The sequence below is a fragment of the Chiloscyllium punctatum genome, chromosome 1 (assembly GCF_047496795.1).
Source record: "Chiloscyllium punctatum isolate Juve2018m chromosome 1, sChiPun1.3, whole genome shotgun sequence".
NCBI classification, from domain to species: Eukaryota; Metazoa; Chordata; class Chondrichthyes; order Orectolobiformes; family Hemiscylliidae; genus Chiloscyllium; species Chiloscyllium punctatum.
In genome coordinates this window covers 75883451-75907652 of record NC_092739.1, presented here as the reverse complement: position 1 = coordinate 75907652, position 24202 = coordinate 75883451, and the positions used below count along the sequence as shown (strand labels likewise).

General features: G+C 41.2%; 1 protein-coding gene across 1 annotated transcript in view; it reads right to left on the bottom strand.

Moving 5' to 3' along the window:
• Positions 1-4402: 4402 nt before the first annotated feature.
• Positions 4403-24202, bottom strand: part of LOC140482325 (PGAP2-interacting protein-like) — a 136998-nt gene continuing 117198 nt past the window's right edge. Inside the window, exons 15-16 of the mRNA XM_072579614.1 lie at positions 19675-19830; positions 4403-4545 (exon numbers count right to left, since the gene is read on the bottom strand). Of these exons, the coding sequence (XP_072435715.1) occupies positions 4437-4545; positions 19675-19830 (265 nt within the window). The 3' untranslated portion in view covers positions 4403-4436. The remainder of the gene's footprint in view (positions 4546-19674; positions 19831-24202) is intronic.

Sequence of the window (24202 nt, the reverse complement as noted above, 5' to 3'; positions counted from 1 at the left end):
CGAAACGTCGATTTCGAAGCTCCTTGGATGCTGCCTGAACTGCTGTGCTCTTCTAGCACCACTAATCCAGAAACTATTTACCTTCAACTTATTGAACATTTTCTACTTCACTACCACTTGCTTCCTTTTCTGAAACAACTGCAAACTCTCCTCCGAGCATTATCCCTACTTAAATTTTGTTGTAATCTTTCCAAAAAATATTTGTATTCGTAAAATTGCAGTTTAGATCTCAATTTTTTTTATTTATCAAAAACATCCCTGTGGATGAGTATTAAATTTCCATTCAGTTGTCTTCTCAAACATATTGATTTTAGTTTCAACAGAATTGGAAGCTTATTGAAAAGTGCTAGTTTATTATGTATACATAAAATATGCGGAAATATCTTACCCCAGAATCTGTTTCACTGTTCTACATGAAGAAATAATTGTATAATTCACATTAGTTAATCTCATGCTTTAACAGCCATTTACCATTTTATTTGGGTAATAACACGTTAAGGCATTACACCTTTTAATACCAATTCACTGATCAATCGTACTATCCTTTTCCTTTTGGATTTTCCAAAAATTCCCTGAGAGGACAATACACAATCTTTGGAAGTGCACAAAAAGTGCACCCTAAATGCAATATTCTGTGTTCTTCAATAAAGTAAGGAAACCAAAACCATAAGCAATGTATCATCTCTAAAAGTCCAGATAAAAATGTCCATCAGAGTGGACATGGGGTTGTTGTTTCATGTGATTTGGGAGGCAGGCTTTTTAAAGTATTTTTATACTTATCTTAAAAATTTTCATCATTCATTCAACAAGATAAAATTTGTGGGAAATACAAAATAAAATGCAAGCAATGTTCTGTATGATGACGACTGCCATACTATGTTTAAATTTTCTGATTACACAACATATAGCCATTTTCTGGTTCATTTCTCAGTGCAATCACCTATTTTGTTGAGTTGAAACAAGCAATGTACACATGGTCTTTCTGTCTTCAAGAACAGAATTCTATGTTTTAATATATGTAGCTTCTGTTACATAGATGTACTATACTGCGAACCAGATTAACAGTCCTAAATTGGTTGTCAGTGTAATTCTTTGCACACTCAGGATTATTTAACAAATTGCAGTATCGCATATAATGTTGGACACTGATGTGAATTTTGCAAATACAGGCAGATTGGCTATCACGCTTGTTGCAAACTCAAAGAGGAAACGCTATGTGATACTTCTGGATGTAGGTTTACTTGCTGAGCTGGAAGGTTTGTTTTTAGATATTTCATCACCATACTAGGTAATATCATCAGTGAGCCTCCGGATGAAGCACTGGTGGTATGGCCCGCTTTCTATTTACATTTTTTAGGTTTCCTTGGATTGGTAATGCCATTTCCTGTGGCGATGTCATTTTATTTTCCGTATTTTTTCTCAGGAGGTGGTAAATGAGATCCAAGTCAATGTGTTTGTTGACAGAGTTCTGGTTGGAATGCCATGTTTACGGATTTCCCGTGCATTTCTCGTTTTGGCTTGTCGTAGGATGGATGTGATGTCGTAGTCAAAGTGGTGTCCTTCCTCATCTGTATGTAAGGATACTAGTGAGAGTGGGTCATATCTTTTTGTGGCTAGTTAATGTTCATGTATCCTGGTGGCTAGTTTTCTGCCTGTTTGTCCAATTCAGTGTTTGTTTCATTTCTGCAAGGTATTTTGTAAATGACATTAGTTTTGCTTGTTGTCTGTATAGGGTCTTTCATGTTTATTACCTGCTGTTTTAGTGTGTTGGTGGGTTTGTGGCCTACCATTATGCCAAGAGGTCTGAGTAGCCTGGCAGTTATTTGCGAGATGTCTTTGATGTAGGAGAGAGTGGCTAGGGCATCTCGACATGTTTTGTCTGCTTCTTTGGGATTGTTGCTGAGAAATCGGCGGACTATGTTCACTGGGTACCTGTTCCTTTTGAATACACTATATAGGTGATTTTCCTCAGCTCTGCATAGTTCCTCTGTGCTGTAGTACGTGGTGGCTCATTGAAATAATGTTCGAATGCAGCTTCGTTTATGGGTGTTGGGATGATTGCTTCTTTAGTTCAGTATTTGGTTTGTATGTATTGTTTTGCTGTAGACGTTAATTTGAAGTTCCCCTTAGCACAGGCAGTAATATAGACACTAGAATGAAAAGCTCTGCAACCATCCAACCCAAACTTTGAGGCCGCTACGTGAATGACATCTTTGTCATCGCTAAACGAAACAAATTAGAGGAAACATTCAAGACCATCAACAATACCCTTACTGGCATAAAATTCACTAAAGAGGAGGAAAACAACAACAAACTACTGTCCCTTGATGTCGCAATAGAACGAACAGCCAATGGGGAACTTCAAACCAGCGTCTACAAGAAAACAACACATACAGACCAAATACTGAACTAAAGAAGCAATCATCCCAACATCCACAATCAAAGCTGTATTATTCCTTAATATTCCTTAAATATAATGTTGTAATGATCAATTACATCAAGAATGCTGGCTACTGATCTTCTCACTCTTGGTGGAAGTGAATTCATAAGTACGAGTAAAAATAGGATTTAGACTATTTGTGCACCACACACTGCAGTGCAGTGCAGAGGAACTACGCAGAGCAGAGGAAAATCACCTATACAGTCAATTCAAAAAGAACGGGTACCCAATGAACATAGTCCGCCGACTTCTCGGCAACAAACCCAAACAAGCAGACAAAACACATCCAGAAGCCCTAGCCACTCTCTCCTACATCAAAGATATCTCGCAAATGACTGCCAGACTACTCAGATCTCTTGGCATCATGGTAGCCCACAAAGCCACCAACACACTGAAACAGCAGCTAATGAACTTGAAAGACCCTAAAAAGACAACAAGCAAAACTAATGTCATTTACAAAATACCTTGCAAGAATTGTAACAAACACTGCATTGGACAAACAAGCAGAAAACTTGCTACCAGGATACATGAACATCAACTAGCCACAAAAAGACATGATCCATTCTAACTAGTATCCTTACATACAGATGAGGAAGGACACCACTTCGACTGGGACAACACATCCATCCTAGGACAAGCCAAACATAGACACACATGAGAATTCCTAGAAACATGGCAATTCCAACTGGAACTCTATCAACAAACACATTGACTTGGATCTCATTTACCACCCCCAGAGAAAAAGAACAGGAAATGAAATGATGTCACCACAAGAAATAGTATCACCAACCCAAGGAAACCTAAACACATAAAGAGAAAGCGGGCCATACCACCAGTGCTTCGTCTGGAGGCTCACTGATGATGTTACCTAGTGTGGTGACGAAACATCTGAAAATGAACCTTCCTGCTCAGTGAGCAACCTACATCCAGAACCTCAACATGAGCTACAAATCTTTTCAAAACTCACTGTGACACCTTATTACTTTTTACATTTTTTGCAAATTGCTCTAATGTGTCTTTTCAGCAGTACTGAAGTTCTGTGCTAGCAAACAGCTATCATTACGTTGACCTAATTGCTTCTGAATTTCTGTATATATCTCGTAACACATTCTTCACCAACCTATTCCTAACCCAAACATTTTAAACTAGTCATTGAATCATTGTCAGTTGCCAGAAAACATGTCTGTTCATTACATCAGCTAGCAAATGGTAACTTGTGTAAGAAAACAAGTATGAAAGGGGAAAACATATAACTTACTTGATGTTCTGTCATCCCCAAGTTTTATAATTTCTTTTTCATGTCAGAGATGCACTCACACTTATTGAATTGCAGGGTTCAAGCTAGTAACAATGGTCAATGAACAGTACCACAAAAGGACTTGACGTGAATAATAATTCTGCTGTAGGCAAGTCTAAATCCTATTTTTACTCGTACTTATGAATTCACTTCCACCAAGAGTGAGAAGATCAGTAGCCAGCATTCTTGATGTAATTGATCATTACAACATTATATTTAAGGAATAATTTCAACCACTGCCATCACTTTGCATTATACAATCTGCTTTCAATGAAATATGGATATCAAACTAGACTGAACTTCTGCCTTCAGTAAAGTGAATAAATTTCCAACAAGTAGCTGGTATGTATCTCATTAGCATCAAATTTGAGGGTTTTAAAAATAGAGACAATTGGAAGTTAAATGCAACTTAATAGTTTCTAAGTTGCTGGGATTGTAAAGTCCTATCTAGAAAAGGAACAAAAGAAGAATCCATAAAGACTCTAAAGTTATCCCAGTTTTTTTAAATTTGCACAAGTTTGTAATAGATGTTGTAGAATTGATGATGTAGGTCTTTTCTGGTCATGTGCTTTCTAATGTTTTAGCCATCATACAATACCATCCTTAATAAAGTCAAAACACATCTTGTAGTAATAGTCCATAGTTTCAAATAATATGTACTACGATATGTATAACATCAAAATATTGCTATTACTGAAATCACATTTTAACTTTTTCTTCTTTATTATGCTGGAGGAAATACTTTGGTGTATTCATGTGAAAGTGGTGAATGTGTTTGCTGTTGTGTCCAATCATAAACGATCCAAAACTAGAAACAAAAGTAACAAAAATATTATTTCAGCATATTGTCTCAGAAACCATCCAAACATCTGCCACTGTTTTAATAGGCTACATTCATACAGGAATATCTCATTAACAGATAAGTTACCAGATATTCTCTTTGCTTTATTTTGTTTGTTAATTGATTGAATTGCATATCTGTACTTCGTCCCCTTTTCTTCTCAATCCCATTTAGATACTGCCTTCCCAATGAGTAAGTGGTCTTTTTCATCTGATTGTTTCCGGGGAAGGTAGGACCCGTAAAGGTGGGATCTCACGCAACTGAACCAGAATGAGACCAACATCCTGGCGGGATATTGGGAGGAGTTTAAAGTAGTTGTCAGAGGTAGGGAACACAACATGCCTTAGAAAAGGAACCGAGGCAGAGGAAGGTCACATCACATCACAATATGTGACCATACTGTGTCTCAAGGAGTAAGGCAAAGGTGGAGAGCCTCACTTTTAATGTTCAGAGTAAAGCAAATGGGTTAAGGGCATGCATTGCACGTGGAATTACCATATTGTTAATATCAGAGTCATGGTTGAGGAAGGGGTGGGACTGACAATTCAACATTCTGGAGTAGGAACTTCAGGTGAAATAGAAGTGGGTGTAAATGAGGAGGTGCTGCTGCTTTATTAATTAAGGAGTCAGTTTCTGCAATATGGAGGACGTTAAATGAAGCCTTATGGGTAGAGCTTAGGAACAAAATAGGGGCAGTAACACTGTTAGGAGTGTATTGTAGACCTCCAACAGCAGGCAATTGAGGAGCAAATACATAGTCAATTCACTGAGGTATATAAAGATAGTAATAGGGTACGGGCAGTCCCCAGGTTTCAGATGAGTTCTGCTCCTGAGTCTGTTGCAAGCTGATTTTTTTGCAATTTGGAACACACTACAGGAGAACATAAAGCAGCTGTTTATAAGTACAGAAAATATTTGTATGTCAGTTATTTAAAATTATACCATATGGGATTGTGTTCATAAGCTGAATGTTCATATTGCGGGGACCTCTAGAAATTAGAGTCACACAGTTCCACCCAACTCGTCCATGCCGACCAGATATCCTAAATTAGTCTTGTCCATTTGCTAGCATTTGTCCGTATCCCTCTAAACCATTCTGTTCATATACCCATCCAGATGCCTTTTAAATGTTATTATTGTACCAGTCTCCACCACTTCCTCCAGCAGCTCGTTCCACACACACCACCCTCTATGTAAAAAAAAAGGCCCCTGAGGTCCTTTTTAAATCCTCCCCTCTTAAACCGATGACCTTTAGTTCTTGCCCCACCCCAGGGAAAAGACCTAGGCTGTTCATCTTATCTAATCCCCTCATGATTTTATGAACTTCTATAAGATCACCCCTCAATCTCTGATGCTCCAGGGAAAAGAGCCCCAGCCTATTCAACCTTCGCTATAGTAGCTCAAACCCTCAAATCCTGGCAACATCCTTGTAAATCCGGAGACCAGAATTGATCACAATATTCCAAAAGTGACCTAACCAATGTCTTATACAACTGCCACATGACCTCTCAACTCCTACATTCAATGCACTGACCAATAAAGGCAGAATATCTAATACCTTCTTCACTATCCTATCTGCCTGCGACCCTACTTTCAAGGAACTGTGAACCTGCACTCCAAGGTCTCAGTTCAGCAGCTCTCCCCAGGACCTTACCATTAAGTGTATAAGTCCTGCCCTAATTTGCCTTTCTAAAATGCAGCAACTCACATTTATCGAAGTTGAACACCACCTGCCACTCCTTGGCCCATTGATCAAGATTAGATTAGATTACTTACAGTGTGGAAACAGGCCCTTCGGCCCAACAAGTCCACACCGCCCCGCCGAAGCGCAACCCACCCCATACCCCTACATTTACCCCTTACCTAACACTACGGGCAATTTAGCATGGCCAATTCACCTGACCAGCACATCTTTGGACTGTGGGAGGAAACCGGAGCACCCGGAGGAAACCCGCGCAGAAACGGGGAGAACGTGCAAACTCCACACAGTCAGTCGCCTGAGGCGGGAAATGAACCCAGGTCTCTGGCGCTGTGAGGCAGCAGTGCTAACCACTGTGCCACCGTGCCGCCCATTGTACTTGTACTCCGATGTCATTGTACTCTGAGGTAACTTTCTTCACTGTCCATGACACCATCAATTTTGGTGTCTTCTGCAAACTTACTAATCATACCTCTTATGTTCACATCCAAATCATATAAATGACCAAAAGCAGTGGACCCAGATCCAATATTTCAACTACCCCAATATTAATTTGGATAATCATACTTTAAAAAGTGTAGAATAGGCAGGTTTTATAAATTATACAGGAAAGCCTTTATGTAGACGGTTGAACAAGGAGCAGTGCAATGCTGTACCCAATTCTGGGGAACAAAGCTAGACAGGTTTTTGAAGTAGCAGTGGGCAAGCATATTAATGATTGAGACGTGACACCATACATTTTAAATTTATTCTGGAAATGGAAGATGATGATCTATTTCAAAAACAAGTTTTGGATTGGCAGAAGGCAATTTTTATCAAACTAAGGCAGGATATACCCAAAGACCTGAGGGTGAATTTACTGCAGAATGGTGGGAGGTGTTCAAAAAGGTACTGGGGACAGAACAGGCCCAACCAATCCTTTTAGGGTAAAATATAGGAGTAAAAAGCCAAGAGAACCAAAATTCAGCATGGGATAAAAAAGGAAAAGGGTGACATATGAGATGCAAAGGGAGCAAAACCATAGACACCCTGGAGTACTGAAAATGTAAGGGAAACTTAAGAAAGCAATTAGGAGAACAAAAAAGGGGCATAAAGAAAGATTAGACAGAATCCCAAGATACTCTACAAGTAAACCAAGGGAAAGAGAATAACCAGAGAAAGTGTAGGGCGTGAGGGGGACAAAAGGGTAAATCTTTGTGGAGCTGAAGGATGCTGGCAATGTTTAAATAAGTACTTCAGATCTCTCTTTACTCAGGAGGAGGAGGATATAGGTACAGAATTTGAGAAAGACTCTGGGGTTCTTGAGCAGTTTGATATAGGGAGTAAGGAGGTATTGGAGTAAGTGGATTTAAAAGTGGACAAAACCCCAGCCTTTATAAACTCTGTATCCCAGGCTGCTGTGGGAGACAAGAGGAAATCACAAGGGCCCAGGCCCAAATTTTTAATTGCTCTCTGGCCACAGGAGAGGTGTAAGAGGACTGTAGGACAGCTAATGCAGATCAGCTTTTCAAGAAGTGTGATAGAGATGGTTCAGTGGTTAGCACTGCTGCCTCACAACTCCAGAGGTCCTGATTTGGAGACCTCTCAGGAGTCAGGAGATACAGTATTTCCTTCCTTTAGATAAGGGGACTGAAACGATATACAATGCTCCAGTTGATGCCTCACCAAGTCACTATACAACATCAGCAAGATATCTTTACTCATGCATTCAATCACCTTGGAATGATTATCAACATATCCTTTGCCTCGTTGATTGCTCAGTACATACAGTCATAGAGCTGTACAGTATGGAAACAGACCCTTCGGTCCAACTTATCCATACTGACAGATATCCTAAATTAATCTAGTTCCATTTGCCAACACTTGGTCCATATCCCTGTAAACTTCTCCAATTTATATACCCATCCAGATGTCTTTTAAATGTTGTATTAGTACCAGCCTCCACCACTTCTTCTGGCAGTTCATTCCATTCTGGCAGCTCATTTCATATACATATCACTCTCTGCATGTAAAGGTTGCCCCTTAGGTCCCTTTCAAATGTTTCACCTTCCGGTTCTGGGCTCTGGTATCTTCAGGAAAAAGCCTTGGTTATTATGCTATCTATGCCCCTCGTGGCTTTATAGACTCTGATAAATTCACCTCTCAGTCTCCAATGTAGGAAAATTAGCCGCAGTGTATTCAGCCTCTCCCTATAGCTCCAATTCTCCAACCCTGGCAACATCCGTCTAAGTCTTTTCTGAACTGTTTATAAAGTTTCACAACATCCTTCTGGTAGGAGGGAGACCAGAATTACGCACAATATTCCAAAAGTGATCTAACCAATGTCCTCTATCCACAATATGACCTCCCAACTCCTATACTCAATGCACTGACCAATAAAGGCAAGCATACCAAACTGTCCTGTCTACAGAGGAACCTCGATTATCCAAATACCAATTATCCGAAAATCGGATTATCCGAAGGAGATCTCCAGGTCCCAATGGAAACATTACATCACTGTTTCCAACAGTGATTAAATAAGCACCATCTCCAAATGACTGATTGCCCGCTCTCTCTCTCTCCCTCCCCACACTTTCCCTGGAGTTCTACACTGGGGTATACCCCTAAACTGCCCCTTCCCCAGATAATCTCTCAACATTGTCCTGTACAGGGCAAAGGTGGAACCTGTCAAAAAGTTGCAGTAAAAAAGTTGTGTGTTTGTGGCTGTGTGCGCGCGCGCTGTTTGGAAACTTACCCCACATAGGCAGCAGCAGTGTTATTGTTGGTGTCCAGTCTGCCTATCCCAGAGAGGGGGCGGGGGCCCATGTTGCAGGGGGTTTGGGGTAGGGTGTTGCACGCAGGGGGGTGGTGTTGCACGCTGTTGGGGGGAGCAGTGTTGCACGGGGTTGGGGGGGCAGTGTTGCACAGGGTTGAGGGTGGTGTTGCACGGGGTGGGGACGGGGGCAGTTTTGCACGGGGTTAGGGGCGGGGGGTGGTGTTGAATGGGGTTGGGGGCTGTGGATGGGTGTTGAATGGGGTTAGGAGCGAGCCGTCGCACGCTGTGTACTGCAGCAGTCTCCTGAAAGGGGAGCAGACTTTAAAAACTCTAAGCCCCAGAGGAAAGGCATTTAATCGATTAACCGAATAATCAATTATCCGAACGAAATAATGTCCGCCCATCACGTTCGGATAATCGAGGTTCCCCCGTATCTGTTACTTTACTTTCAAAGAACTATGAACCTGCACTCCAAGGTCTCCTTGTTCCACAACACTCCCCAGGACCTTACCATTAAGTGTATAAGTCCTGCCTTGATTTGCCTTTTCAAAATGTAGCATCTCACATTTATCTAAATTAAACTCCATCTGCCACTCCTCAGCCCAATGGCCCATCTGATCAAGATCCCATTGTACTCTGAGGTAAACTTCTACGCTGTCCACTACACTGCCAATTTTGGTGTCATCTGCGAATTTACTAACCATACCTCCTAAGTTCATATCTAAATCATTTACATAAATGGCAAAAAAATTTGGCCCGAGCACAAATCCTTTTGGCACACCGCCAGTCTGTAAACCAATCCTCTACTACCACCCTCTGTCTCTTACCTTCAAGCCAGTTCTGTATCCAAATGGCTAGTTCGCTCTGTATTCTGTGATCTAACCTTGCTAACCAGTCTACCATGCAGAACCCTTGAAAACACGTTACTGAAGTCCATATTGATAATGTCCACCACTCTGCCTTCTTCAATCTTCATCATTACTTCTCCAAACAACTCAATTAAGTCAAACACATCTGCATACTAGCTTTTATTCCCTTATGGATAAAGGACATCCAGAACAGTTTGGACACTCACATTCCTAACCTGTTACCATTTAAGAAATATTCTATCTTTCTGAATTTTTCTGTCAAAGTGAGAAACCTTTCACTTCGTTACACTGGGCTTAAACCTGATGGTTTTTTGCCTAAGTATGAGTTGCCACTGGGTTTGGTGGAGTGATCCTCTCCACGCGGCCAAATGGGTATTCTTGCTGTATGTACCAATCTCATTGCATTAATTCTCACGTCAGCCCTTACAGCAAGTATCACGTCTGATCTCTACCTCATCTTACCATTTGTAGTTTCTAGAGCAACACACCATCCACTGGATATCTGGGAATTGACGAATATCCCCGCCATCACTGCTATATTTAAAAGGCTGTTGTGCACATGGACAACCACTATCAGTCTGGAGCTGCCCTATACAGTTCCTGACATTTGCCTCAGACAGAGGAAAATCAATGCCCTGTTTTGAGAACATGGTTCTGAAGCCCCTGCTTTTCCTTTTCCCCAAGGAAAACAGAGCATGTCAGCCCTGTTCCAAAATGACAGCTGGGTCAGTGGAGTCTGCCATCTGGAGGAATGCAGCACACTGTTAAACGAAGGACAGTTTCCTTCTCCACAATACCAGCCTTAAGTGTGATCTGGTGGAGCTGGCGTTGGACTGGGGTGGACAAAGTTACAAATCACACAACACAAGGTTATAGTCCAACAGGTTTGTTTGGAAGCATTAGCTTTCAGAGCGCTGCTCCTCCTTCAGGTGGTTGTGTAGCATAAATCACAAAATTTATAGCAAAAGATTACAGTGCCATGCAAGTAAACAGATATATTTAACAAACCTCGATTGCTGTCATATCTTTCATCTTTTAGAATGGATTACAGGTTTCGATTCATTACTATGTAAATCCCAGAACTTATTTTAAGTCACATTCTCAGGATAAGTTAAGGTTTTATATTAAAAACGGTGACATCTCAGCTCAAAGGTGCATTAAAGGTGAGAGGTCAGAGTCTGTCTGTATCCCATCCTAATCCAGACTGACTTTTATTTCCAAAGTGGAATTTACAAAATATTACATGGATTGACTATCTGCATTGACTGCCTACCGGTTGTGTATTTTTTGAGAAAAATAGAATGTATTTGTGTTTGTGTGTGTGCAAGCTTGGTAAAGTATGAGTGTGAGAGAGAGCATGTGAGTATGGGGGATCTATGTGTGCATGTACGAGAGAGGGTCTGCGTGGGCGTATGAGAGAGGGTCTGCGTGGGCGTATGAGTATATAAGAGTGTGTGTGTATATATACAGTGTAGTGGGGACATCTGTAGTGTGACTTGAATCCAAGGTCCCGATTGAGGCCTTCCTCACAGGTACTGAATTTGACTATCAGCTTCTACTCGGCCACTTTGCATTGTTTCCTCTCCTGAAGTCCACCTTGGAGGATGGTCACCGAAGATCCAAGGCCAAATATCCCTGACTGCTGAAGTGTTCCCCGGCTGGGAGGCAACACCCCTGTCTGATGATTGTTGTGCACTGACCATTCATCTTTTTTCATAGCGTCTGCTTGGTCTCGCCAATGTACCATGACTCAGGACAACCTTGCCCACAGCCTATGAGATAGATAATGTACCTGCCATATACATGGTGGGCAGTGTTCCCACTTTTGCCCTCTGACCTTCAGGTGACCATCTTCCAAGGTGGACTTCAGGACAGGCAACAATGCGAAGTGGCCAAGCAGAAGCTGATAACTGAGTTCGGTACCCAAGAGAATGGCGTCAATCGGGACCTTGGATTTATGTCACACTACACCCCACTACACACACACTCGCGCAGACCCTCTCTCATACACTTACGCATACACACCCCACACTCACACCCACACGCGCATCCTCTCACAGGCTTATGCCAATCACACTCACACACTTTACCAAGCTTGCACACACACACACTCACATGCACTCACACTCTCATATTCACATTCACAGACACTCTCTTTCTCTCTCACTCCTTCCTGCATGCGCACACACATGTATGTCTATGGGGTGAATTTGTATAGCAGAATTATATTGACAGATACATTGTATTCTGTACAAAAAATACACATCCGGTAGGCAATCAAAGCTTTTCCTGATGAAGGGCCTTTGCCCGAAACGTTGATTTCGCTGCTCGTTGGATGCTGCCTGAACTGCTGTGCTCTTCCAGCACCACTAATCCAATCAATGCAGATAGTCAATCCATATAATATTTTGTAAATTCCACTTTGGAAACAGAACCAGTCTGAGTCAAGATTGGGATACAGACAGACTCTGACCTCACACCTTTAATACATTGTCTGAGCTGAGATGTCAACTTTTTTCTTTATAAAACCATGACTTATCTTGAGAATGTGACTTAAAATAAATTCTGGGATTTACATATTAATGAAGCGAAACCTGTAACCCATTCTAACAGATGAAAGACATAACAGCAATCCAGGTTTGTTAAATAGGTCAGTTTACTTGCATGACAGTATAATCTTTTGCTATAAATTATGTCTTATGGTCCTCCTACACAACCACCCAAAGAAGGAGCAGTGCTCTGAAAGCTAGTGCTTCCAAATAAACCTGTTGGACTATAACCTGTTGTTCTGTGATTTGTCGCATTAAGTGTCACCATCTTCTCTCTGATATGTCATACTTATTTTATTCCTGCTACGGCATTGACTTCTCACTAAAGCTTATGCTCTACAACTCAATAATGCAGGCAACATCTCCCTCACTCATCCTCATCTACCCCATATCACAACACTCACTAAACATGCCTACTCAATCACTCAGGACACTTATATATCTGCACAAAAATTAACAGCTGTGCCATCCATTTTTATCTTCCATAATACCTGCAATTTCTTAATCCAGAAACAAGCTAGCCCATAATGGGGCAGAAGGAGTCAAGACAGGTAGTGTGCTGTCCAGCATTTGGTTCATTATCCCTTACGAGTGAGTTTCTGACTCTGGATTGGTGTATTTGACAGTTTTTCATTTACTGTATCAGGATGGCTTGGTAATATAAGCCAGGTATCTATGGATAAGGGGACAATGTACAAAAACGCAATGCAAGGCAGGATCCAGACAAGCTCAAAGCGAGTGAGCACAATGATATTGAGCAAACAGCCCAGAAATATAGCCTGGTCCAGTCCATGAACACAAAGTGCCCTTGCTGTAGCATCACAGTGGTATTTGCTGGTGCAGCTTGAGATGTAGCATTGAAGTGCAGAAGTGTCATGTCATCAGAGATGTGCCATGAAGGTTCTTAGTAGATGGCATACATCATCCAATATCCATGTGATGGGTGTGTGACCAGTTTGTATGGAGAGTGCCCCAGAGATGTGAATGCCCAGTATCCAACATGGAGGGTGAAAGTGAGGACTGCAGATGCTGAAGATTAGAGTCAAGAGTGTGGTGCTGTAAAAGCACAGCAGGTCAGGTAGCATCTGAGGAGCAGGAAAATTGATATTTTGGGCAAAAGCCCTTCATCAGGAATCATGGGCTTTTGCCCGAAACGTCGATTTTCCTGCTCCTCGGATGCTGCCTGAGCTTCTGTGCTTTTACAGCACCACACTCTTGACTCCAACATGGAGGGGTCTTGTAGAGCCAGCATCAAGCTGAACATGCCAAAAGGCTGTTCTGGTTTTTATACTGAGGTTTTCCAGCAGCTAGTTTGCAATCAAAGAAGACCTAATTAGCCCTTTTGCTGCCTCCTTCCTCACCGTCCAAGCCGCAAATACATCATATTGTACTTCTTTCAATCTAGGAGAAAGTGAGAACTGCAGATGCTGGAGATCAGAGCTTAAAAATGTGTTGTTGGAAAAGCGCAGCCGGTCAGGCAGCATCAAAGGAGAAGGAGAATCGACGTTTCGGGCATAAGCCCTTCTTCAGATTCCTGAAGAAGGGCTTATGCCCGAAACGTCGATTCTCCTTCTCCTTTGATGCTGCCTGACCTTGTGCGCTTTTCTAGCAACAAATTTTTAAGCTTCTTTCAATCTAGTCTACTGTACTCACTGTTCACAAAACCATCTCCTCTACAATAGCGAGACCAACCACACAGCCCTTCATGCTGTTCTTGAGAATTACACTGACATAGCTGAAATGTCACTGGACTAGTAATCCAGAACAATGGGCTAATGTTCAATGGTAGGATTCAACTCCTACCATGGCATATTTGAAATTTAAATTCAATAAAATTCTGGAATAAAAGGCTAGTCTCACAGTGATGGTGTAATTACTGTCAATTGTCATAAAAATCCATCTAGTTTACCTGTGTCCTTTAGGGAAGGAAATCTGAAATCATTATCAGGTCTGGACTACATGTGACCCCAGCAACATGGTTGACTTATAACTTCCTCCGGGTAATTAGAATGAGCAATAAATGCTGGCTTAGCCAGTGATATCGATATCCCATGACGAAAGAAAATAGTTTAAAAATAGCAAATATAATACCTTTTTTTCAAGCAATGAGGGACTAAAAGCAGGAAACTATAGACCTGACAGACTAGCATTCTATCATGGGGAAATTGCTAGATTCCATTGTTAGGGAGATAGAACATAGAACAGTACAGCACAGAACAGGCCCTTCAGCCCACCATGTTGTGCCAACCACTGATCCTCATATAACAGGATATTTAGAAAATCGACCAAGTTTTAGATTTCTTGAGGAAGTAACAAGTAAGGTGGTTAAAGAGGAACCTGTGGATATGGTGTACTTGGCTTTTTTGATCATAAAATACGTGCACAGGGTTGTAAAGTGTAACATATTAGAGTGGCTAAAGGATTAATTAGCTAGCAGGAGACAAAGAGTAGGCAAAACTGGCCTTTTTTTGATTGGCAATGTGAGAATGGTCCTAAGGGAAGATGAATTATATCAAAATTCAGCAGGAGCTGGGAAATGTGGATTGGAAGCAGCGATTTGAAGGGAAGTCCACATTTGATATGTGGGAGGATTTAAAGATAGTGCAGAATACGCATGTGCCTTTGAAAACAAGGGATAGGAAAGGCAATATTCATGAACCACAGATGACAGGAGAAATCGTGCGACTAGCCAAGAGGAAAAGGGAAGTGTACATAAGGTCCAGGCAGTGAAGAACAGAATGGGCCTTGGAGGAATATCGGGAGAGTAGGATCAGTCTTAAACGAGGAATCAAGTGGGGTAAAAGGGGTCATGAAATAACTTTAGCGAGCAGAATTAAGGAGAATCCCAAGGCCTTTTATTGATATATAAGAAGCAAAAGGGTAGTTAGCAAAAGAGTTGGTCCACTAAAGGATAAGGAAGGAAGGTTGTGTGTCGAACCGAAGTAAATCGGTGAGATTCTCAATGATTACTTTGTATCAGTGTTCACTGAGGAGAGCGACATGATTAATGTTGAGATTAGAGATAGAAGTTTGTTTACTCTGGATCACATTAACATTAGGAGGGAAGATGTGTTGGGCAAAGGATATTAAGGTGGACAATTCTCCAGGACCAGATGGGATCTATCCCAGGTTGCTGAGGGAGGCAAGAAAGGAAATAGCTGGGGCGCTGACAGATAGTTTTGTAGCATCCTTAAATACAGCTGAAGTGCCAGAGGACTGGAGGGTTGCTAATGTTGTCCCCCTGTACAACAAAGACAGTAGGGATAGTCCAGGTAGCTACAGACCAGTGAGCCTAACGTCAGTGGTGGGAAAGTTGCTGGTGAAGGTACTGAGGGATAAAGAATGGGCTTATCAGTGAGAAGCAACGTGGTTTTGTGTGGAGGAGATCATGCCTTACCAACTTAATAGAGTTCTTTGAGGAAGTGACCAAGATGATAGATGAAGGAAGGGTTGTAGATGTCATATACATGGACTTTAGTAAGGCTATTGATAAGGTTCCCCATGGCAAACTAATGGAGAAAGTGAAGTCACATGGTGTTCTAGCTAGGTGGATAAAGAACTGGTTGAGCAACAGGAGACAAACAGTAGTAGTTGAAGGGAGTTTCTTGAAATGGAGAAAGGTGACCAGTGGTGTTCCACAGAGATCAGTGCTGGGGCCACTTGTTTATGATATACGTAAATGATCTGGAAGAGGGCACTGATGGTCTGATCAGTAAGTTTGCAGATGAAACAAAGATTGGTGGAGTAGCAGAAAGCATAGGAGACAGTCATAATATACAGGAGAATATAGATAGACTGGAGAGTTGGGCAGACAAGTGGCAGAGTGGAGTTCAATCCGGGCAAATGTGAGGTGATGCATTTTGGGAAGTCTAATTCTATAGTGAGCTATACTGTAAACGGAAGAGCCTTGGGAAAAGTTGATGAGCAGAGAGATCTGGCAGTTCAGGTCCATTGTACCCTGAAACTGGCTGCAAGGTGGATAGAGTGGTCAAGAAGGCATTTGGTATGCTTGCCTTCATCAGAGGGGATTTTGAGTATAAGAGCTGGCAGGTCATGTTAAAATTATACAAGACTTTGGTTTGGCTGCATTTAGAATACTGTTTACAGTTCTGGTCGCCACATTACAAAAAGGATGTGACGCTTTGGAGAGGGTATAGAGAAGGTTTACGAGGATGTTGCCTGGTATGGAAAGTGCTAGTTATGAAGAGAGGTTGAGTAGGTTAGGATTGTTTTCATTAGAAAAAAGGAGATTGAGGGAGTCCTGATTGTGGTCTACAAAATCATGAAGGATATAGACAGAGATAAGCTTTTTTCCCAGAGTGAGGGATTCAATAACAAGAGGTCAGGCATTCAAGGTGAGAGGTGAAAAGTTTAAGGGATTACACGTGGCAAGTACTTTACACAGAAGGTGGTAGGTGCCTGGAAAGTGTTGCCAGCAAAGGTAATAGAGGCAGACACGGTAGATTCATTTAAGGTGCCTCCGTACAGATACATGAGTAGATGGAGAGCAGAGGGATACAGATGATTAGGAATTGGGCAATAGGTTTAGACAGTGGATTTGGATCGGCACAGGCTTGGAGGGCCGAAGGGCCTGTTCCTGGGTTGTAAATTGTCCTTGTTCTTTCATTGTTCTTTGTAACAGATGAAGAGCCACAAGAATCTGAGCTGGGACCTGAACTATTATAATCCCTATCAATAATGTGAATATAGGGACTGAATATATGGTAGCTACATTTGCTAATGACACTTAAGTAGATAAGAGAATAATTTGACAAAGGAATGTAGAGAATCTGTGAAGGCATCTTCATAGGTAGGTGAGTGGACAAAATAGTTGACAGATAGAGCACTATATGGGAAAAAAATAAACTTGTCCAGAATGTGACGATGCTGTGGCTTTCAAGGGAGTATTTAGTCCTGTTTTTGTTTTTGAAGAGAGGCTGTAAGACTCTGAATTGTCTCCAAGGAAGTGGTGCCATGGTTGTTTGTTTTGAAATTGGAACAATGGAAGCAGCCTGGGCGTGGGCAGCTCTTACAGACCAGGTTTTCTTGAATTTTTTTTTAGTTTTTATGTTTAGCTTTAAGCAGAAGCTGTTGCAGTCTCAAAAGTGTTGGAAACTTTAGTGAATGTCTCATGGCCACTATTTTTCCTGAATTTTCTCTTGATGTTTTCCTCCTGGATTGGAGAACTGCATGTGAGAGTCTGTGTCTGAATTTTTCCTTTTTTGTCACCAAGGGGTGTGTCTGTGGTAAATTACAACATTGGAACAGTTAATAGTTACCGCATCTAGTATTCTGTTAAGTTTCTAATAGAGTTCTAAATTCCTCTTTCTTTGGTTGTATTTTTACTACAGTTTTTAAATAAATTCTGTTTGGCTTAACTTCGAGTAGTTTGACCATTCCCATTGCATCTGAGACACTTTGCATGTGCCTTTAAAGTAAGAAAAAGCTAGGGTCTAGGCTACCTTCTTAAAATAACTTTGAGGGGGTCTGGTCTGATCCATCACAAGAAGATTAGAAAAAAAACATATTATTTAAGTAGAAAGTGATTGCAGGACTCAGTAGTTCAAATGCATGTGCATGCCCTGGTATATGAATCACAACAAGGCTAATTTGCAGGTACAGCAGGTTAGGAGAAAGGTAAGTAGCATTCTCAAAGATCCATCCCACCCTGGCAATGCTTTTCTACAACCTATCCCACCGGGGAGAAGGTACAGAAGTCTGAACATACACACCATCCGGTTTTGAAACAGTTTCTATTCTACTGTTGTTAGAATACCGAATGGACTCACAAACTCTTAGCATTTGCCTGTACCTATGTTTTTGTTTTGCCACTGTTTACCTATTATTTACTATCTATGCCATTTAACTATATGATCTGCCTGTATTGCTCGCAAGACAAAGCTTTTCTCTGTGCCTTAGTACACGTGACAATAAATTCAATTTAATTCAGTTTGATTCAGAATAGTGGTACTTATATATGGGAATATGAGAGTATGGACATTCTTTTTCAACTGTGCAGGGTCTTGGTCAGACCACATCTGGGAATGTTGTGTGCAGTTTTCGTGTCCTCATTTGGAAAAAGATATAATTGCATTAGAATGAATTCAGAGATGGTTCACTTGACTCACACTTAGGGTGACAGGTTATTCTTTTGAAAACAGAATGAACAGTTTGAGCCTTTACCCACTGTTTTTTTGAAGTTAGCGGTCATCCGAGTGAACCATATGAAATCCTGAGGTGGATGTTTCTTTGAGTTGGTGATGTCATTTGCTGTGGTGATGTCTTTCCTGTGGTGAAGTCACTTCCTGTTCCTTTTCTCAGGGGGTGGTAGATGGGGTCTAACTCGGTGTGTTTGTTGGTAGAGTTCCAGTTGGAATGCCATGCTTCTAGGAATTCTCGTGCATGTCTTTGTTTGGCTATCCTAGGATGGATGTGTTGTCCCAGTCGAAATGGTGTCCTTCCTCATCAGCATGTAAGGATACTAGTGAGAGAGGGTCATGTCTTTTTGTGGCTAGTTGGTGTTTATGTATCCTGGTGGCTAGTTTCCTGCCTCTTTGTCCAATGTAGTGTTTGTTACAGTTCTTGCACAGTATTACATTGGATAAATGGCAGAAAACTTGGAAGGACACCACAGTAAATAACATCACCACAGGAAATGACATCACCCACCCAAAGAAACCCAAACATATAAACAGAAAGCAGGAATTACCAGCAGTGCTTCGCCTGAGGCCCACTGAAGATGTTACCTAGTAGGGTAACAAAACATCTGGAAATGAACCTTCCAGCTCAGCGAGCAAACTTATATCCAAAACCTCAACCTAACCTCCAAATCTTCTCAGAACTCACCACCCTGAGGTGGATCTGAATGGTTGATCCTCTTGAAGAAGAGAAAGAGAACTCGGGGACACATTGAAGAACAAAATCCCTCAGTTTTAAGATGGAGATGAGGTGATTTCTCTTGTAACTCTGTGAATTCTCTTCCTGGGAATACGGTGGAGGCTGGATCATTGAATATATTCAAGGCTAAACTTCCCAGATTTTTGATCGACCAGAATTATGAAACAAAGATGGGAGACTAGAGTTGAGACGAGAATCAGATCAGCATGATCTTACTGAATGGCAGAGCAGACCCAAAGGACCAATTGACCCATCCCTGCTCCTAAGTCACACCTTTCTCTTTCTCTGCCAGTCCCTTGCAATAATGCAATGTTGCCTGCTACTAACCTGGGGTTAAAATGAATTTCTTCAGGCACATTTTTAGGATCAGTTTCAATTCTACCATTATCTTCATAATGATTTTTGTCATCAGGAATCCGAAACTTTGCCAACTGGACTTCCGTATCACTCAGACCACCATGAGAAATGCGGGCATAGCCCAACCTAAATAAGAGGTAAATATTTATTGGTGGATAAACCAAGAATACTTGTGCATTACTACAGCAGTCATCTCAGCAGGCAAATACAGTGGAAATTTATTTCTTAAAAAAAAGGAAGTTGATCCCCAGTATCAATGCTTTAACTGTATTTATCTGAATTGCAAAATCAATGCTATAACTAGTCTCAAGTTAGGACAAGAAAATATCTCAACTCTTAGCAAAAGCACAAACATGGATAACAATATAGGGATCCTGAATCAGCAGGACCCAATTAAATCACTTAGAAAATTGTTTATTTAAGCGTTTCGCAAGTTTAGAAATACTAATTCAATAAAGAAGTATCACAATAACATTTTCAAAAAAAAGGAATCCTTCATTTGATCATCATCAAATGTAAATAAATAATTATATGTTCATCTTGATATTCACTATTATCATCTTTTAAAGGTTAACAAAGTTACTAACATACTTACATTTTGGGAACTACACTTTTAGTGCCAAAATTTAGAAGGATCGTAAAATTTATTATGCATTTTGAAAGTTTGAGAGTTTTAACTCTCACACCTGGCTGTGGTGTCAAAGGATAAATGAATATGGTATTGAAAGTAGTATATTTTGTATAAGAAATTTGGTCTGAAAGGATTAACTCAAGCATTGAAATGGTTCCACTCACTGATAATATAAATATCTGTCCCTGGAGGAGCTAGTCAGTTCTACTTGCTTGTTAGTCTACAACTATATGGAATAGATGAAGTGTAGAATATGTTCTGAGTAACATGGGTTTGTGAAATTTGTGGCAGAATTCAATGAGAAGACCAGCAATGCCAATCATGACATCAGGAGCATCTTGCTGCATATTTTATGCTTTTCACAAGCAGAGTAGTGAGTTCCTTAGTAGGCAGCCAATTGAGGATTATTTCTTGTTAAACACCTCATTGACAACCCAACTTTTCTCCTGATATTTAGCTGTCTATCCTCCAAGACGAGCTAAACATAGAGAAAACTTAACAAGGGAACACAAAGTGAATTCAGCTCACCAATTGCTCCAAAGGACCACCATTTTGGACACTGAGCACCAATATTTCAGGGCACAATCTATGATTATCAGCCATTTACATCTTATGTCCACAGGCACTGGTTACAGAAAGGTGCTGGCCTCTGAGAACACGCATGACGCTCTGCAAACCACTTAAAAGATGTAGGTCAGTGCTGGCAATGATCATTGCAATGCTGCAGCTCGGACACTGTGCGATCAGGGATATACATTTAGCTAATATACTGGATCATTGCTGCATTTCCAGGCTCTTTGTCATAGAAAACACTCACTCTGTGCTTACCTGCATGTTCACAGCATCCCTGCCTTGCTTTCCAGTCCAACTCCTCAACCAGAAATACGAGGCTAATATCACTTAAAGCTTGCCTTGATATTTAGAACTGGTATAAAGGAAGCAAACCTTGATCAAGTCAAGAGGGGTAGACTTCACTCAGGAGGTACTGGCACAATCTTACCGAGCGGCTAGCTCTTTGGGAGCCAGTACAGACACAATGGGTTGAATGGCCTTCTGTGATGTACAATTTGCTGTTGAGTCCTTTCACAGATTTGCAACCATTTCCAGATTCCAACCAATAACAAGCTTGCCAAGATACCCACAACGAATTGGCGCTGCTGAGTGAGGGGTACAAACTGCTAAATCCTTCTTCTAAAACATACTGTGTGTGTTTTGGACAAGTTCCTGGCTCACAATTTCTTCTTGTGCTTTTGCTCTGCTTCTGATATGTATTCACTTTTAAGGAGGCCGCACCATTTTAGGTGCCAGGTGTTGCAATCCTGGGTGAGCTTCTCCTCATTGAATTCCTCAGAGTGTCCTGAAGTACTTCATGTGACTGCCATAAGGGCACACCTCAGACCGAAGCTGCTTTGAGAAGATTCACTTTGGTGACTGAATGGCGAGTATTCTGTTGGCATGACTAGCATAACTCAGTTGTGACTGTCAACCTGTTGTAGATGATTGGCACATTAGCTCGGGTATTTTGTTCTGCTTTCTAATCTTCAAAAGCTTTCAAGACAGCTCAAGTCAAAGTGGTTGAGCTTTTTTTAGCAGAATGCTGATACACAGTCTATGTCTTACAGTGCAAGAGCAACATAAGCAAAACTGGTGCTCTTTGGACTTTAAGGTTGATAAGCAGACTTGCTTTGTTTCCAAAAGCTGAATGTGTGAAAGTTGAGGAAGGCTATACTTGCGTTGGCAATCCATGTATGTGTCTCATTATTGACTCAGGCTCTGGTCGTTGACTGGAATTTGGGAGTGAGAATGGGATTTCCTGGAGTACCATAGTCTGCTACCATTAGAAAGAAAGCTAACATTCAATCCACCATCAAAAGCCATCCAGCACCACACAACAGTCAATTTATCCATATTTAGAAGTGAAGATGGAACAAAATTCAGTCAACCTATCGTTACCAAAAGCCAGCTAACTATCCGCTCATCAGCTTGATAAATGTCCTGGAATTCTTCAAGGATATAACTAGTAGAGTTGATCTGGGGGGAACCAGTGAATGTAGTTTATTTGGACTTCCAGTAAGCTTTCAAAAAAGTCCCACCTAAGAGATTAGTGGGTTAAATTAAACGGCATGGGGTTAGGAATAGTGCATTGAGATGAATAGAAAACTGAATGGCAGATGAGAAACAAAAAGTAGGAATAAACAGTTCTTTTTTGAAAGGGCAGGCAGTAACTACTGGGGTACAGCAGGGATCAATACTGGGGCCACAACTATTCACATGATATCTAATGACAGAGGTAATTAAACATAACATCTCCAAGTTTGCAAATGACACAAAAACATTGGGAGGGTGAACTGTGAGGAGGATGCAGAGATGCTTCAGTGTTATTTGGTCAAGTTATGGGAAGGGGCAAATGCATGAAAGATGCAGAGTAATGTAGATAAATTTGAGATTGTCCACTTTTGGATCAAAAACAGGAAGGTGAATTATTATTTGAATGGCTATAAATTGAGAGAGAGGAAAATGCAGTGAGACGTAGGTGTCCTCGTACAGCAGTCACTGAAGATAAGCATGCAGGTGCAACTGGTGGTAAAGAGGCAAATGATATGTTGCCCTTCATAGCAAGCCAATTTAAGTACAAGAACAGAGATGTCTTGTGGTCTAGATGAGGCCACACCTGGAATACTGTGCGCTGTTTTGGCTTCCTTATCTGAGGAAGGATGTAGGTCCCATAGTGGGAGTACAGTGCAAGTTTGCCAGACTGATTCCAGGGATGGTGAGACTGATGTATGAGAGAGGTTGACTTGTTTAGGATTATATTTGCTGGAGTTCAGAAGAATCGGGGACAGTTTCCTAGAAACCTGTAATATCCAAACAGGACTAGACAGGATTCATGCAGGAAGAATATTTCTGATGGCATGGAAGTCCAGAACAAGGGGTCACAGTCTAAGGATAATGTGTACACCATTGAGGATTGAGTTAAGGAGGAATTTCTTCACCCAGTGTTCAGTCTGTGGAATTCACTAGCACAGAAAGCAGTCAAGGTCAAAATCACTGTATGATTTCAAGAACAGAAGTCGCATGACACCAAGTTAAGTTCCAACAGGTTTATTTGAAATCACAAGCTTTCAGAGCACTGCTCCTTCATCACCTGACAATTTCAAATAAACCTGTTGGACGATAACCTGGTGTTGTGTGACTTCTGACTTTGCCCACCACAGTCCAACACTGGCACCTCCACATCATGATTTCAAGGAGTTGGGGTGAAAGGATCAAAGGATTTTGGCATGGGGCAGCAGGGAAAGTGACAACAGAGTTAGGTGATCACCCATGGTCATAATAAATGAAGCAGCATAACCAGTCTTTGAAAGTCACATGTTCAAAAGCAACCAGATTAAGGGTAGCAGTTTTTCAAATCTGGGGCACAAGGCAATGGAACCATTCAGTGAGGCACCTCGAGGGAAGCTGTCAGCAGCAGGAGAATGCATTAAAGAGAGATTTCAGTAATTGTTTGTGTCTGTATGCAGTTGTGGAGCAACCCAAGTCTCAAGGCTTTGTTGTCGGTCATTACAGCCATGTTGATATAGAGTCATTGAGCACGGAAATAGTTAAACAAGACTCTGATTCTTAATGAAACAGAATTACACTTTCACCTAGTTTTTTTTATATTCTTGCTTCAGAAAATGAGGAAAGATAGGTCAATATTTTGGTTGGAACGTTCTTAACCTTCTTTCATTTTGCAGATCATAGAGTACGGCAATGACTTTGTTTTGTATATTCTGTTTTTATTAGTTTCAACAAGTATTTCAAGGATGTCACCCTGCATCTCAAAATCACAGCTGGAACAACAACTGTAGACATTTCTCACGAATA